General features: G+C 39.9%; 1 protein-coding gene across 4 annotated transcripts in view; it reads left to right on the forward strand.

The window, feature by feature from the left end:
* Positions 1–18,053, forward strand: part of OS9 (OS9 endoplasmic reticulum lectin) — a 33,743-nt gene that overhangs the window by 12,035 nt on the left and 3,655 nt on the right. For 2 of the 4 annotated variants that reach the window (XM_039256150.1, XM_039256153.1), the window contains exons 6-10: positions 16,226–16,436; positions 16,554–16,658; positions 16,867–16,967; positions 17,145–17,196; positions 17,903–17,991. In XM_039256150.1, coding sequence (XP_039112081.1) covers positions 16,226–16,436; positions 16,554–16,658; positions 16,867–16,967; positions 17,145–17,196; positions 17,903–17,991 — 558 coding nt within the window. The remainder of the gene's footprint in view (positions 1–16,225; positions 16,437–16,553; positions 16,659–16,866; positions 16,968–17,144; positions 17,197–17,902; positions 17,992–18,053) is intronic. The other 2 variants (XM_039256151.1, XM_039256154.1) reach the window with 1 other exon arrangement.

Below are 18,053 nucleotides of genomic sequence, written 5' to 3' on the forward strand. Positions count from 1 at the left end.
TGAGGTTGTGACCTAAGCCAAAGTCGGATGCTTAACCAACTGAGCCACCCAGGCGCCCCTAGGCTTTAATTTAATAAACAATTTAATATGTCATGTGTAAGCTCAGAACCTACCTATAGCTACTTTTCATCTGAATAACTGGCTGTCCCGGCATCATTTATTGAGCAGCCCACTACTATTGATTTGTAGTGCCACATCCGGCATTTATCAAGTTGCCATATATATGTGCATGTTCTTTTTGGCTTCTCTTTTGTTTCAATTGTCTCTCTATTCCTGTGCCAAGACCACATTGTTTTACATACTATAGCTTTTTAGAAGTCATGGTATCTGATAATATGCATTTTTCTTTGTTCTTCAAAACTGTCTGAGCTATTATTGGATATGTTCTGTGAAAAAAAAAACTCTTTTGGGGATTTTAATGAGAATTACATTTGAATTTTATATTAATTTGGAGAGAATTGATAGTTTATGATGTTGACTTTTCATTCACAATGAACCTACTATTTACTTCTATTTACTTATTGCCTTGTACCAAACTAAGATTTTAATTTTCTCTGTGAAAGCTCTTATATGTCTCATTTGAGGTTAATCTAGATACATTGTAGCTTTTTATTTGTGACTTGGGTGTGTAAGTAGATGTTTCTAGTCTACAGGTACCTTATGGTTTTTGATGCTATTGTAAATGGCATCTTTTATTTGTTTGTTTGTTTACCTACTTATTGTTTAATTTACATCCAAGTTAGCATATGGTGCAACAATGATTTCAGGAGTAGATTCTTTAATGCCCATACCCATTTAGACCATCCCCCCTCCCACAACCCCTCCAGCAACCCTCTGTTTGTTCTCCATATTTAAGAGTCTTTTATATTTTGTTCCCCTCTCTGTTTTTATATTCTTTTTGCTTCCCTTCTCTTATGTTCATCTGTTTTGTATCTTAAATTCCTCATATGAGTGAAGTCATATGATATTTGTCTTTCTCTGATTGACTAACTTTGCTTAGCATAATACTGTCCAGTTCCATCCATGTAGTTGCAAATGGCAAGATTTCATTTTTTTTTTTAATTCCTGAGTAATACTCCATTGTATACATATACCACATCTTCTTTATCCATTCATCTGTCCATGGACATTTGGGCTCTTTCCATACTTTGGCTATTGTTGATAGTGCTGCTACAAACATTGGGGTGCATGTGCTCCTTCGAAACGGCACACCTGTATCACTTGGATAAATACCTAGTAGTGCAATTGCTGGCTTGTAGGGTATTTCTAGTTTTAATTTTTTGAGGAATCTCCATACTGTTTTCCAGAGTGGCTGCACCAGATTGCATTCCCACCAGCAGTGCAGAAGAGATCCTCTTTGTCTGCATCCTCGCCAACATCTGTGGTTGCCTGAGTTGTTCATTTCAGCCATTCTGATGGGTGTGAGATGGTATCTCATTGTGGTTCTGATTTGTATTTCTCTGATGATGAGTGATGTTGAGTACCTTTGCATGTTTCTGTTAGCCATTTGATGTCTTCTTTGGAGAAGTGTCTATTAATGTCTTTTGTCCATTTCTTCACTGGATTATTTGTTTTTGGGTGTTGAGGTTGATAAGTTCTTTACAGATTTTGGATACTAATCCTTTATCTGATAGGTCATTTGCAAATATCTTCTCCCATTCCGTTGGTTGCCTTTAGATTTGCTGATTGTTTCCTTCACTGCGCAGAAGGTTTTTATTTTGATGAGGTCCAAGTAGTTCATGATTGCTTTTGTTTCCCTTGCCTCCAGAGACGTGTTGAATATGAAGTTGCTGCGGCTGAGGTCAAAGAGGTTTTTGCCTGCTTTCTGCTTGAGGATTTTGATGGCTTCCTGTCTTACATTTAGGTCTTCCAGCTGTAAATGGCATCTTTTAAAAGTTACATTATAATAGCTTGCAGGTTCTCATGGATTTTCTATGTGAATAATTATGTCATCTGCACATCGACACACTCTGATTTCCTCCTTTCTAACCCTTATATATGTCATTTTCCTTGATACCTGCAGTGCAATTCAAGGGGTGATGGTGGGCATCTTTGGCTTGATGTTAAAGGGAGTACTACTGAGGTTAACTATGAACATGCTATTTTCCTGCAGGCTTTTTGTAGATGCCTTTTATCAGATGAATGAAGATCCATTTTATTCCTAGTTTGTGTAATATTTTCATCACAGGTGGGTGTGAAATTTTAACCCATGTTTTTGTATATCTATTGAGATGGTCATATGAGTTTTCATCTTTATTTGAATTCAACTAATTCATTTTCTAAGTTTTTTTACCCTTGCATTTCTGGAATAATCCATGGTCATTAAAGTTTTCTTTTTGCCTTTTTAAAAAAATTTTACTTGTTTATTTTTTAAAAGTAGGCTTCACTCCCAGTGCTTAGGCCAGTGTGGAGCTTGAACTCATGATCCTGGATTCAAGACCTGAGCTGAGATCAAGAGTCAGATGCTCTGCCTACTGAGCTAGCCGGGCACCCCTTGAAATATTCTTAATATAGTGATATATTTAGTTCCCTAATATTTTAGTTGATTTTACAGCTATTTTCATAAGTGAGTTGGTTTATAATTTTCTTATTTTTTTAAAAATTTTAAATGATTATTTATTTTTCAGAGTGCAAGCAGGCAGGGGCAGAGAGGGAAACACAAGATCCGAAGCAGGTTCCAGGCTCTGAGCTGTGAGCACAGATGCCAACATGGGGCTCGAACTCACTAACCACAAGATCATGACCTGAGCTGAAGTCAGTCACTTAACCGACTGAGTCACCCAAGCGTCCTGAGATTTTTTTTTTTTTTTTTTTTTTAAAGTAAACTCTACCTTCAACGTGGGGCTCAAACTCAACTCCAAGAGACACATGATCTACTGACGAAGCCAGCCAGGTTCCCTGACTCAGAGATTTTTTTTTTTTTTTTTGCTGCATATACAAACATTTATCTTTGAGCTCTTTCCAAATACATACATAAATAATTTCCTTTTCTTTCCTCCCTTCCCCCTTCTTCCTTTCCTTCCTTCCTCCTATCCTCCCTTCCTCCCTCCCTTCTTTCCTTGTTTTTTTATTTTTATTTTTGTTTGTCTATCTTTTTACTGAGGTATACTTGACATATAACATTATATTAGTTTCAGGCGCACAATATGTTTCAATATTTGTATATATTACAAAATTATCACCACAATAAGTCTAGTTAACATCTGTCAACATATAGTTAAAATTTTTTTCCCCTTGTGATGAGAACTTATAGAATCTACTCTCTTGGCAACCATGTAATATGGTATTGTTAACTGCAATCACCATGTTATACATCCTCATGACTTCTTTTATAACTGTAAGTGTGTATTTTTGACCCCCTGCCCCCTCTGCCCATCCCCCTATTGTTCTTTTTTATAGTTGCTATTATTCTTTTATACACTGTGCTATCATTTGGCTAAACAGTTCCCTGTTGATGGACATTTAGGTTGTTTTAACTCTTATTAACACAAAAGTACTACCGTGAATAATCTTGTACCCACAGAGAATATGTAGGTTATATTCCTAGAAGTAGATTGGTGGAATTTTTATATGTACTGCCAAGTTACCCTACTTAGGTAAATTACTCTCCCTCCAGCAATGTAGGAGAGTGCCAGTTCCCCTGCAGCTATGCCAACCCAATGTATTTTTAAACTTTCAGATTTGGGCCAATCCTGGACAGGCCTCAGATAAACAGTGATTTTTTTTTTTTTTAATTTATTTCTAGGGGAGAGAGAGAGAGAGACAGCGTGAGCAGGAGGGTCAGAGAGAGAGAGGGAGTCACAGACTGAAACAGGCTCCAGGCTCTGAGCTGGCAGTCAGCACAGAGCCCGACGTGGGGCTCAAACCCACCAACCGCGAGATCATGACCTAAGCGAAAGTCGGACGCTTAACCAACTAAGCCATCCAGGCGCCCCAACAGTGATTTCTTAGTATAGTTTTAACTTGCATTTGTGTTGGGAAAAGGTGTGTAATCTTAATCATATTTAAGAGGCATTTCCTTCAGCCTTTACTCTTTTCTTTCAACCATCTGAATTCTTTGGTTATTTCCCTAATCGATTGTTGATCTTTTTCTTCTAAACTTATAAGAACTCTTTGTATAATAGATTATCCCGTTGCCCGGAATAGGAATTGTGGGATGCTTCACGGACTCTCCTTTCCTGATCATGCATGGGTAAAGCTGTCCATTTAACTCCATGTGTGTTGCATCCTTCAAGTTTTGATATCCAGCATTTCCATTTTCATTGTTATTTGTGCTCTGCTTGAGGACTTATTTTAGATTTACGCTTATTATATTTCTAAACAAATGTGTTTTATTTTTGTTATTTTTTTGTTTATTTATTTATATATTTACTTACTTATTTAGAGAGCAAGTGGGGGAGGGGCAGAGAGAATCCCAAGCAGGCTCCACGCTGTCAGTTCAACCCAGAGCCCAAGATGCGTGGCTCAATCCGAAACCATGAGATCATCACCTGAACCATAATCAAGAGTCAATCATTCAACATACTGAGCCACCCAGGCGCCCATAGTTTTGTTTTTACATGATGGCTATTGAGTTCTAATTTTAAGCCATTGCATCAGTGATTTGTTTTGCTGATCAAGACTTTCTCTAGGGTGAACTTGAAAAAATGTTGTGGGTGTGCTTGATAGCATGTGTTTTCTCTATTTATTTGAAGACTCTAATTGAATGGGTCAAGTTATCTACTTTTTTTTTTTTTTTGTCTAGGTGGCTAGTTATTATTGAAAGGGGTGTATTAAAATTTTCTCTGTAATGGTGGATTTGGCAATTTTGTTAATTTTCCCTTCATCTATTTTGAGGCTGTGTTAGAGAAATGTCAATTTAGAGTTGTGATGTCTTCGTGGTAAATTATTCCTCTTATATTCCTCTTGTAGCTTAATGTTCTGGCCATCTTTTTTTCTAATCACATAAAAAAATACTCTGAAATATATACCATAATACATAAAATGGTATAAAACATGCGTGTATTATATAAGGAATAAGAAAGGAAACACCCATCTAATCACCTTAGGTTACGGAAGGATGCAGATAGTACCTTAAAAATGCCTCTGTGCCTCCACACCCTACATCCCCCTCTCTCCCTGTACCACAGAGCTAACAGCTGTCCTTACCTGATGAGAATGATTCCTGTGCTTTTCTCTAGAGTTTTGCCATCTGTGCATGTACCTCATTTAATTCAGCCTTTTTCTGAACTTTATACAAATGGCGTCATATTGTATGAAAGCATGCAGAGTGCATACAAGGAAATCTGGGAACTGTTTCTTTTGCCCAGTACTGCGTGTGTGAGATTCATCCCTGTCCGTGGCGGTGGCTGCATGTACTTACTCACATGCCTGTGTCGTATTCCTTCGTGTAGTTCTTCATCCCCTGTTCATCCATGTTACCTTTTGTGGATGTTTGCGTTGTTTCTAGTTTTCTGCTAATATGGAAAACTGCTGCTCTATGCAACATTCTTTTAAGTACCTCTTAATATAAAGTGCAAGACTTTCTTGAAGAAGTTTTCCCGGGTGTACCATTGTTGGGTCATAGGATATGGAAGGCAGCTCCTGTTCTACCTTATCTGGCACTGCAGAATATTTTCCAAAGTGTTCCCATTTCTCTTCTTGCAATATGACTTCCCAACATTCCATATCCTGGACAATATATGTCACCAGACTTTCAAATGTTTATTGATTTTATTGCATGTATAATGGTATCTCATTATGAATTTAATTTGCTTTTTACTGATTCCCAAGAACTGATCATTTTTTCAAGTATTAATTTAATATGAAACTTATTTAAACTAATATACTTAATTGATATCCTAATATTAAGCCAAACTTTCATTTGAAATTAAACCATGTATTGATTTTTTTTTTTAATTTTTCTTTTATGTTTTGTTTATTTCTCGGAGAGAGAGAGAGAGAGACAGCGTGAGCAGAGGAGGGTCAGAGAGAGAGGGAGTGACAGACTCTGAAACAGGCTCCAGGCTCTGAGCTGGCAGCCAGCACAGAGCCCGACACGGGGCTCGAACCCACGAACCGCGAGATCATGACCCAAGCGAAAGTCGGACGCTCAACCGACTAAGCCACCCAGGCGCCCCTCCATGTATTGATTTTTTTTTTAATTTTTTTTTAACGTTTTATTTATCTCTAGGAGAGAGAGAGAGAGACCGCGTGAGCAGGGGAGGGTCAGAGAGAGAGGGAGTCACAGACTGAAACAGGCTCCAGGCTCTGAGCTGGCAGTCAGCACAGAGCCCGACGCGGGGCTCAAACCCACGATCCGCGAGATCATGACCTAAGCGAAAGTCGGACGCTTAACCGACTAAGCCACCCAGGCGCCCCCATGTATTGATTTTTAATGTTAAACCAATTTTGCATTCCTGACATGAACCACTTTCATCATATGTATTATCCTTGACTATCCTTTCTAGATCCAGCTGGATTCAGTTTGCTAGTTTTTAAAGGACTCTTGCATATATCTCTTGAGAGATACTGACCTGTAGTTTTTCCTTCTAGTACTGTCATTATCATGTTTTGGTAACACGGTTATGCTCCCCTCAAAAAGTGAGTTCAGAATGTTTTCACTTTTTTATACACTGAAGAATGTTTAAGATTACGATGTTTTACTCCTTGAGTGTTTGTTAGAATTCACCTATAAATCATGTTTGTCTATGTATTTGTTGTGGGAAGAGTTTCAACTTGATTTTCTTTGGTACTTTTTGGAATATTCAAAGTTTTCTATTGTTAGCAGGGTCAGTTTTAGTAAGTTGTATTTTTTAGGAATTTGTCTGTTTTATCTGATTTTTCATATTTATTGTCTTGAAGTGTTGATGATATCCTTGTATTATTTTTTTTTAATCTCTGAGGCATCTGTGAGTAGTTTTTCTGTTCATTACGCAGGGAATTTTCACCTCTTTGGTTATTGGTCAGTCTCACCAGAGTTTGGTCAGTTGTAATCCTCTTCCAGAGAACCAACCATTTTGGCTCTGTTGAGATTCTGTATTGTATTTGTTTTCTATTTTATTAATTTCCGCTCTTTATTTTTCTTCCTTCTGCTTTAAAAATTTTTTTTTTAGTTTTAACTTTTTAAAAATTTTATTTATTTGTGACAGAGCATGAGTTGGGGAGGGGGAGAGAGAGAGAGAGAGAGAGAGAGGGAGAGAGAGAGAGAATCCTAAGTAGGCTCCACGCTGTCAGTGCAGAGCCCAGTGAGGAGCTCAAGCTGACAATGAGATCATGACCTGAGCTGAAATCAAAAGTCAGATGCTTAACTGACTGAGCCAACCAGGCGCCACCCCCCATTTTTTAATGTTTATTTTCAAGAGAGCGAGCAAACGAGAATGAGTAGGGGTAGGGCAGAGTGGGAGAGGGGCAGAGAGAGAGGGAAACAGAGGATCCAAAGCAGGCAGAGAGCCTGATGAGAGGGTCAAACTCATGAACCATGAGATGATGACCTGAGCTGAATTCGGAAGCTTAATCAACTGAGCCACCCAGGTGCCCGCTTCCTTCTGCTTTCTTGAGTTTATTTTACCTTTCTATTTTTAACTTCTTGAAATGAATGCTTACCTCCTTCATTTTCAGCTTTTCCTTTTTTAAATAAATGTTTCTTATAAATTTCCCTCCAAGTACGGCTTTAGGTATTTCTCACAAGTTTTTATGGCTGCTTTTATGGGTGGCTCAGTCAGTTGAGCGTCCGACTTTGGCTCAGGTCATGATCTCACGGTTTGTGGGTTTGAGCCCCGCATTGAGCTTTATGCTGACAGCTCAGAACCTGGAGCCTGTTTAGGATTCTGTGTCTCCCTCTCTGTTGTTCTGCTTACACACACACACACATACACACACACACTCTCTCTCTCTCTCTCTCTCTCTCTCAAATAAATACTTTTTTAAAAATTAAAAAAATAAATTTCTTTATCTAAATTTCAAGTGGATAATGCTTTCTTATGGATTCACAACCCAGAAAATATAGAAAGGTGCACAATGAAATTCTCCCTCCCAAACTTCTCTCCCACCTGCTCTGTTCCCATGGTGGCTTCCCACCCACATGGGTCATCTTGTTCTTAGTGCTTTGTGGGTGCTTCCAGCCTCTCTCTGGGGTTCAAAGCAGTTAGGACTGGAGAAGCTTATTTCTTGTTCTCTCTTTTTTTACACACAATATATAGTATATTAAACGCACACATACTGCACCTTGTTTTTCTATATCTTGACAATAATTCTTAAAGATCTTTCAGTGGCCATTCATCTAGAGCTTTATTCTTTGTTTTTACATCTGCATAATATTCCATTGTATGAATGTTGCATCATTTTGTTATCATAAATGGTCTGAGTAAATAGTTTTCCCTCCACTTTTTTGTTATTACAAAAGATTATTACATTATACTCATGTTCATGCATAAATATATCTTAAAAGTATAATTTCTGGGTACAGATTTTATAAATTTAAAATTGTCTTTGCAAAACTTTTATTATGGAAAGCTAAAAACATATAATATCAGAGATAATTGTACAATGACTCCCCTGTGATCATCTAGTTTCAACAAATATGGTCAGTCTCATTTCATCTATTTTCTGCCCACCTCCCTCAACTAGTACCTCTGCTCCTAGACTACTTGGAAATAAATTATAGATATCATTTCATCAATAAATATTTCTGTATTTGTCCCTAAAAGGTTAAAACTCTTTTAAAACCATAACTACACACCGTATCACACTGAAGAATTAACAGTAATTCATTATTATCAGATATTCAGTATCTTCAGGGCGCCTGGGTGGCTCAGTTGGTTAAGTGTCCGACTTCAGCTCAGGCCATGATCTCACAGTTCATGGGTTCCAACCCCACATCAGGCTGTGCTGAACACTTGCTCAGAGCCTGGAGCCTGCTTCGGATTCTGTGTTTCCTTCTCTCTCTTTCTCTCTCTGCCCCTCCCCCGTTCATGCTCTGTCTCACTCTGTCTCTCAAAAATAAATAAATGTAAAAAAAATTTTTTTTTAAATATTCAGTATCTTCAAGTTTCCCTGATTATCATATATATCTCATAATTACATAGACGATTAGGTGGTTGTACCATGTGAGTCCTTTAAGTTTGTTGAGACTTGTTGAATGTTCCAGAGTACGTCCAATTCTCTGAGTGTTTCTTTGTGCCTGAAAAGAACGTGCACCTATTGTTAGGTACAGTGTTTTCTGTATGTCTTTCAGGTCATGATTGTTGACCTTGCTGTTCAAATCTTTTGTATCCTTACTGATTTGCCTTCTGATACAATTATAGACTTGTAGATTTATCTGATATTCCTTACTCTGCTTTCAATTTATTCATTATTATTCTATCAGTTGTTGCTTTGTGTATCTTGGGGCTATGTATTAATTTATTCAACAAATGTTTATTGAGGGCTTCTATGTGCCAGGCACTCGAGTAGTTGTTAGAGATATTTCAGTGAACAAAACTGATAAAAATTCCTGCTTTATTTGGAAGAGACAGACAATAAGAAAGATAAAGAATTACATACATTTTTTTTAACTTTAGAGAGAGAATGCGAGCAGGAGAGAGGGGCAGAGGGAGAGAGGAAATCTTAAGCAGGCTCCACACTCAGCACGGAGCCCAAGGCGATATTTGATCCCGTGACCCTGGGATCATGACCTGAGCCGAAATCAAGAGTCAGATGCTCAACCAACTGAGCCACCCAGGTGCCCCAAGAACTACTTACAATAAGTGGGCTTCACGCCTGTTCAATGTGGGATTTGAACTCATGATGCTGAGATCAAGAGTTGGACGCTTAACCAACTAAGTCAGCTAGTCTCCCCTGTACTTTTTTCATCCTTTTCCTTTATTCTTTCTATACTTGGATGTTTTAAATTGTTTTATAAATAACATATGATTAGTTATATTTTAAGGAATTTTATCCATTTATTTTATATACATATATAAAATATATAATACATATACATATATATTTGGATTTATGTCTAACATTTTATTTTCTGCCTCCTTTTGTTCCGTCTGTTCTGTTTCCTTTTCTCTCCTTTCTTTTGCTTCATTTTATCTTTAAAAAAATTTTTTTAATGTTTGTTTATTTGAGAGAGAGAGAGGGCATGGAGGAGGGGCAGAGAGAGAGAGGGAGACACAGAATCTGAAGCAGGCTCCAGGCTCTGAGCTGTCCGCACATAGCCCGACTGTGGACTCAAACTCACGGGACCGTGAGATCATAACCTGAGGCGAAGTCTGACACTTAACCAACTGAGCCACCCAGGAGCCCTTGTTTCATTTTGTCTTACTCATGCTGCCTTTTCTTTCATCTTAGTAGGAAGTTAGGTACTTACTTTCCTTTATTTTTTTTAGTAACAGGTTTATCAAGATTGAATTCGCAAACCATGCAGTTGAGTGTGCAGTTAGTGGTTTGTAGTATTCTCACAGAGGTGCGCCACCATCACCACAGTTACGTTTAGAACCTCTTCACCCCTCTGGAAGAAATCCCCTACTCTTTGCCAGTTACTCTCCACTCCACTGTTCCTCAACCCCAACCCCCACTCTACACAATGTCTCATCTTTCTGTCTCTAGAGATTTGCCTGTTCTAGATGTTTCCTGTGACTGGACTCCTCCAATGTGTGACCTTTGTGTCTGGCTACTTTCACTCACTGTATTTTCTAGGATCATCCATGTGTAGCATGGACCGGTACTTTCGTACATTTTATTGCCAAGTGCTGCTGCACATTCTATTCATCCATTCATCGCCTGATGGACATTTGGGTTATTTGCACCTTTTAGCTATTATGAACAATGCTGCTTTTAACATTTGGGATCAAGATTTTGTGTGGACATAGGTTTCATTTCTCTTGGCATATACCAAGGAAGGAGTAGAATTGCTAGATCATATGATAAGTCTATGTTTAACTTTTGAAGAAACTGCCAGACTTTTCCCAAAGCAGTAGAACCATCTTATAGTCTCACTTGTAGTATATGAGGGTTTCTCCACATCCTCATCAACATTTGTTTTGGTCTTTTAAACCATAGCCTTCCAAGTGAGTCTGAAGTGGCATTTCATTGTGGTTTTGCTTTGCATTTCCCTGATGGCGAATGATGTGGCACATCCTTTCAAGAGCTTTCTTAGCCGTTTGTGTATCTTCTTCAGAGAAATGTCTATTCATATCTTTTGTCTATTTTAAATTGCGTTATTTGTCTTTTAATTATTGAGTTGTAAGTTTTCTTTATATATTCTGGATACAAATCTACTGTCAGGGGCGCCTGGGTGGCTCAGTCGGTTAAGCATCCAACTTTGGTTCAGGTCATGATCTCACGGTTCCTGGGCTCGAGTCCCTCTTTGGGCTCTGCGCTGACAGTGTGGAGCCTGCCTGGGATTCTCTCTCACTCCCTCTCTCTCTCTGCCCCTGTGGGATTCTCTCTCTCCCTCTCTCTGCTCCTCGCTTACTTGCACCCGCTGTCTCTCAAAAACAAAACAAAAAACACAAATCGTTTATCAGATACATGATTTGCAATTATTTTCTCCCATTCTTGGTTGTTGTTTCATGTTTTTGATGGTGTCCTTTGCAGCACAAAAGGTGCTTTGATTTTGATGAATTCCAGTTTATCTATTTTTTGTTACTTGTGCCTTTGCTGTCATATCAAATAAATCAGTAGCTCATCTGAGGCCATGAAGACTTACACATGTATTTTCTCCTAAAAATTTTATAGTTTTACATTCAGGTGTTTGATCCATTTGAAGTTATAATTTTTTGTATACAGTATGAGATAGCAGTTCAACTTCATTTCCAGTTGACCCAGGACCCTTCGCTGAAAAGATGATTCCCATCACTGAACTACCTTGGTAACATTTCAAAAAATCAATGATGATAAAAGTGAAGGTTAGTTTCTAGACTCTAAATTTTTAAAAATATTTTTTTATGTTTATTTATTTTTAAGAAACAGAGACAAACAGTGTGTCAGTGGGGGAGGGGCAGACAGAGAGGGAGCCACAGAATTCTGAGCAGGTTCCAGGCTCTGAGCTGTCACCCCAGACCTCACTGTGGAGTTTGAACCCACAAACTGTGAGATCATGACGTGAGCCAAAGTTGGATGCTTAACTGACTAAGCCGCCCCTGGACTCTATATTCTTTTTTTTTTTTTTTTTTTTTTTAACTTTTTTAACATTTATTTACTTTTGAGACCAAGAGAGACAGAGCACGAGCTGGGGAGGGGCAGAGAGAGAGGGAGACACAGAATCTGAAACAGGCTCCAGGCTCTGAGCTGTCAGCACAGAGCGCGATGAGGGACTTGAACCCACGGACCGCAAGATCATGATCTGAGCCAAAGTTGGACGCTTAACCGACTGAGCCACCCAGGCGCCCCTGGACTCTATATTCTATGTCATTGGTCTATGTATCTATCTTTGTGTCAGTATTACACTGTCTTTGTTATTGTAGTTTTGTAGTAAGTTTTAAAATCAGTCTGAGTTCTCCAACTTTGTTCCTTTTCAAGATTATTTAGGCTATTTGGAGTCCCTTGAATTTTCTTTTTTTTAAAATTTTTTAAATGTTTTATTTATTTCTGAAAGAGAGAGACAGCATGAACAGGGGAGGGTCAGAGAGAGAGGGAGACACAGAATCTGAAACAGGCTCCAGGCTCTGAGCTAGCTTCAGCACAGAGCCCGACGTGGGGCTCGAACCCACGAACCGTGAGATCATGACCTGAGCCGAAGTCAGATGCTTAACCAACTGAGCCACCCAGGCACTCCTAAGCCACCAGGTGCCCCTTGATTTTTCATATGAATTTTAGAATCAGTTAATTTCTGCAAAGAAGCCAGCTGGAATTTCGATGGGGATTGCATTGAATGTGAAGACCAATTTGGGGAGGATTGCCATCTTAATATTAACATTTACATTAAGTCTTCTAATCTATGAGCTTGTATATATTTCCATTTATTTAGGTCTTTAACTTTTAACTTCTTTAAGAAATGTTTTGTAATTAGAATGTTTGGGTGGCTCAGTCAGTTAAGCTTCTGACTCTTGATTTAGGCTCAGGTTGTGGTCTCACAATTGGGGGGATCAAGCCCACATGGGGCTCTGGGCTGACAATGTGGAACCTGCTTGGGATTAAGAGTCGGATGCTTAACAGACTCAGGATGCTGAGCTGCCCTGCTGCTACATTTATTCCTAATTATTTTATTGTTTTGATGCTACTGCAAATAGAATTATTTTCTTTTTGTTCTTTTACTAATTTTTAAATTGTCCATTGCAGGGGTGCCTGGGTTGCTCAGTCTGTTAAACGTCCGACTTTGGCTCAGGTCATGATCTTACAGTTTGTGGGTTCGAGCCTCGCGATGGGCTCTGTGCTGACAGCTAGCTCAGAGCCTGGAGCCTGCTTCTGATTCTGTGTCTCCTTCTCTCTCTGACCCTCCCCTGCTCATGCTGCCTCTCTCTCTCTCTCTCTCAGAAATGAATAAAACATTTAAAAATTTTTAAAAATAAAATGTCCATTGCAGTGTATAGAAATACAGTTGATTCTTATATCCTGCAACCTTATTGAGTTGGTATATTAGTTCCAATAGTTTAGCAGATCCTTTAAGATTTTCTCTATATAAGATCTTACTATAAGTAAGAGATAGTCTTACTTTTTTCTTTCCAATATAGATGCCTTTTTATTTCATTTTCTTGCCTTATTGCCCTGGTCAAGACCTCCAGCCCAGTGTTGAATGAAAGTGGCACAAACATCCTTGTCTTATTCCTGATCTCAGGGGGGAAACCATTCAGCTTTTTACCATTAAGAGTAATGTTAGGTGTAGATTTTTTAATAGATGCCTTTTATCAGGTTGATTAAATTCTCTTCCATTTCAAGTATGTTAAATGCTTTAATCATGAAGAGGTGTCACAATTTGTCAAATGCTTTTCCTGCATCCATTGACATGATCGTGTGGTTTTCGTCCTTTATTCTGTTAATAAGATGTATTAATTACATTAATTGACTTTTTGTGTGTTAGCCCAACCTTGCACTCCTGGGATGAACCCACTTGGTCTGGTGTGTAACCCTTTTTATATGTTGCAAAATTTGGCTAACTAGTATTTTGTTGAGGATTTGGGGTCTATATTCATAAGAGATATTGGCTTACATTTTCCTTTTCTTGTGATATATCTGTCTAGATTTGGTATCAGGATAATAACACTGGCTTTGTAGTATGCATTGGGGAATATTCCCTCCTTTTCTTTTTTTTTAATTTTCTGGAAAAGTTTGAACAAGATTAGTATTTACTGTTTTTTAAATATTTGTTAGAACTCATCAGTAGACCCATCTGGCCCAGGTTTTTTATGTGGGTAGTTTCTAGATTACTAATTCAGTCTCATTACTTGTCATAAGTCTATTCATAATGTCTCTTCCTTCTTGAGCCGATTTTGTTAGTGGTATCCTTCTAGAAATTTGTCTATTTCAGCTAAGTTATCTGATTTGTTGCCATATAGGTGTTCATAGTATTTCTTTACAATCCTTTTTTATTTCTTTAAGATTGATAGTAATGTCCCCTCTTTCATTCCTGATTGTACTAATTTGAGTCTTTTCTTTTTTTCTTGGTAAGTCTAGCAGAAGTTTTGTCCCTTATTGATCTTTTCAAAACAGCCTTTAGTTTCATTGATTTTCCTTTATTGTTTTTCTGTTCTCTGTTTCATTATTTTTGTTCTAATCTGTATTATTCCCTTCCCTCTGCTTGCTTTGGGTTTAGTTTGCTTTTCTTTTCTAAGTGTTTTAAGACAGAAATTTAAGTTATTGATTTGAGGTCTTTTTCTTCTTTTTTAATATTATCTTCTTTACAGGGAAAATTTTTCATCATATATATACATATACATATATATATATATATATATATGCATGTGTACACACACACACAAAGAATAAATATATATAGGGGCATCTGGGTGGCTAAGTCTGTTAAGTGTCCACCTTTAGCTCAGGTCATGATCTCACAGTTTGTGGGTTCGAGCCCCACAGTGAGCTCTGTGCTGACAGCTCAGAGCCTGGAGCCTGCTTCTAATTCTGTGTCTTCCTCTCTGCCCCTCCTCCACTCATGCTCTGTCTCTGTCTCTGTCTCTCTCTCTCTCAAAAATAAACTTTGAACAAATTTTTAAGAATGAATACACACACACACGTACACACAGACACAAAGTACAGCTGACCCTTGAACAACACAGGTTTGAACTGGGTGGGCCCACTTACATACCAGTTTTTTTCGGTATATATATTAGAAAAGTTTTTGGAGATTCCTGATTATTTGAAAAAATTCACAGATGAAAGAAAATTAGGTATGTCAGGAATGCATGATATCGATGTAGGTAGTAGTGTATTTTATCATTGCCGCCATAAAACACAGATCTATTATAAAAACTTAACATTTATCAAACCGTATGCACACACTTATAAACCACACATGGCGCCATTCTCAGTGGAGAGAAATGTAAACAAACCTAAGGATGCAGTGGTAAATCATAAGGGCATAAGACACTCGCAGTACACACTATACTACTGTAACAATTGTGTATCCACCTCCTGTTGCTATTGTGATGAGCCCAAGTGTTGTATCTGCTTAAAAGTCCATGATGTGAATCGTCTCTCGTCTCTGCATGAACAGTCTGTCTCCAGTAAATTGCCTGTCATGGGAAAAAGTGATCTCTTGTGGCTCTCACTGTTAGTGGTTAAGTTTTTGGGGAATCACAAGTCATATACAGATTTTTTACTGCATGGGGGGAGGGGGAGTCAGTGTCCCTAATCCCTGCATTGTTCAAGGGTCAACTGTGTGTGTATACACACACACACACACACACACACATACACCTGTATGCCCACACACATGTATATATACACTGCATATATACAACTGCGTATATATGTACTGTATTTATATAAAGCAAGAATGTGGAACAGTAATTGGCCGGTTACCTACAGTGAAGATGCCTGAATTCATTTCCTGTTTTTACCACTTACTGGTGGTCAACCTGACCAAGTCCCTTATCTGCATCAAACCTAGGTTTCTTGAGCCACAAGAGTTGAGATACTAATCTCTCCCTCACTAGGTTTTTGTGATCATTCAATGAACTAATGTACGTAAAGTGTCGTATACACAACGTATGCACAGTGCCAGACACACAGTAAGTGCTTAACAAAAGGCAGCTGCTCTAAGAACTAAAGCTGGTTATTCATGGTAATTATTATTCGTTCACCCTCTCTGTCCTGGCAGTTCCTCTGTGACGAGGGTGCTGGCATTTCCGGGGACTACATTGATCGCGTGGATGAGCCCCTGTCCTGCTCCTATGTGCTGACCATTCGGACTCCTCGGCTCTGCTCCCACCCTCTCCTCCGGCCCCCACCCAGTGCTGCTCCCCAGGCCATTCTCTGTCACCCGGCCCTGCAGCCTGAGGAGTACATGGCCTACCTTCAGAGGCAAGCTGGTGAGTCATTAGAGGAGCAAGGAGAGGAAGGAGAGACATGGGGATGAACAAGCAGAAGATAAGGTATTGAGAGCCCAGAGGCATGTGGCCCTGTCCTGCCTACACGCTGTTTTTCGGTAGACTCAAAGCAGTATGGAGATAAAGTCACAGAGGAGCTGCACGGCCTAGAGCCCCAGGTGTGGAGTGAGGCCACACCGGGAGCAGTGCCCCCAAAGAGGGCAGGTAGGACCCTGGTGCACCTGTTCCATCAAACTTCTTTCCATTTCTTCCCTTCCCAAGGCTTACTGTGCCGTACTGACTGTTGGGGGCAGGGAGAAAGTACTGTGGGCCCTAGTTCCTTAGTAACGGCAGAGGGGAGTGCACCCTATTCTACTCGCTCCCTTCTGTTTCTCCCCTCCTTTCAGATTCCTCCCTGTTCTCTGTATCCCAGGTGCACATCCAACCAAGGATGACGGTAAGGAATCAGATTTCTGGAAGATGCTTCATGAGCCAGAGGACCAGGCCGCTGGTGGGGAGGAGGCTCAGGCTGAGGTGAGAGCCAGCATCCCAACCCTTCCCCCGATAAAGCTGACCCTGGGCGAGCTGGGGTCATTATGAGATGGCCTACACCTGTCTAGGGAGGCCAGGCTGTACCCAGAACCACTACCTTAAGCGTGCGGTAGGCATAAATAAGCTTGTGCAATTAACTGTATCCTTGTCTCCAATCAGGAGCAGGAACCAAACCTTGAGGCAGCAGATCCAGCTCCGAGCCCTCCTCATGGTGAGCGAACCCTCCATGTCTCCTTTACTGCTTGACTGTATTTCAGGGTGGGCATAGGTAGAACTAAGCACTGGGGGGGGTGGGGGGGGTGGGGGGGGAGGTTGGGCTGCCAGGCCAGCAGCGAATTCATTTTCACAGGAGGTAATTACAATAGGTAATACTATGTGCAGACAGCAGTGCTCTTCTAGGGAGACAGCAGAACACAGTGGTTCCACCACTTGCCGGCTCTGTAATCGTGGGTGATTTCACTTAACCTCAGTTTCCTCGCCTATTACCAGTGGGCCATAACCCCTACCTCATCGGGTGAGGTGAGGTGAAATGAGAACGAGTCTGCAGTGCACAGCAGAGTGCCTGGAATAGAGTAGACAATAAATGGTTTGTATTTGTAGAAAGGGGGCACAGTATCCAGGGAAGAGGAGCCTATGGCCCCAGAATCCCTTCTGTGGTCTTAGAACTGGAGTGATTGCAGCAGGGCCAGGACAGCGCATGTGTGACCTGCTTGTTAGTATCCTTCTCTCTCTCACCTGTGGGTGCACCTTAGGGCAGTGCTCTTGGGGGGGGGGGCTATGTGAGCCCCCATCTCACTACAGACAAGTAGTCCTGGAGGCAGGGACCATGTCCTTCCTTGGCCCCCTCCTCTCCTCTCCTTAGGAAATCAAAATAGAATTTAGGACACACCTGGTCCATCCCTGCCCTTTCATCGCAGATTTTCAGAACAACGTGCAGGTCAAAGTCATCCGGAGTCCTGCGGACTTGATTCGATTGATAGAGGAGCTGAAAGGTGGAACAAAAAAGGTATGGGCCCTGCTCAAGGGAGGGGGAGAGCCTGCCTCCCTGCCGGGAGCCCTTAGGGAACC

Source organism: Hyaena hyaena, unplaced genomic scaffold, assembly GCF_003009895.1.
Source record: "Hyaena hyaena isolate Hyena2069 unplaced genomic scaffold, ASM300989v1 scaffold_560, whole genome shotgun sequence".
NCBI classification, from domain to species: Eukaryota; Metazoa; Chordata; class Mammalia; order Carnivora; family Hyaenidae; genus Hyaena; species Hyaena hyaena.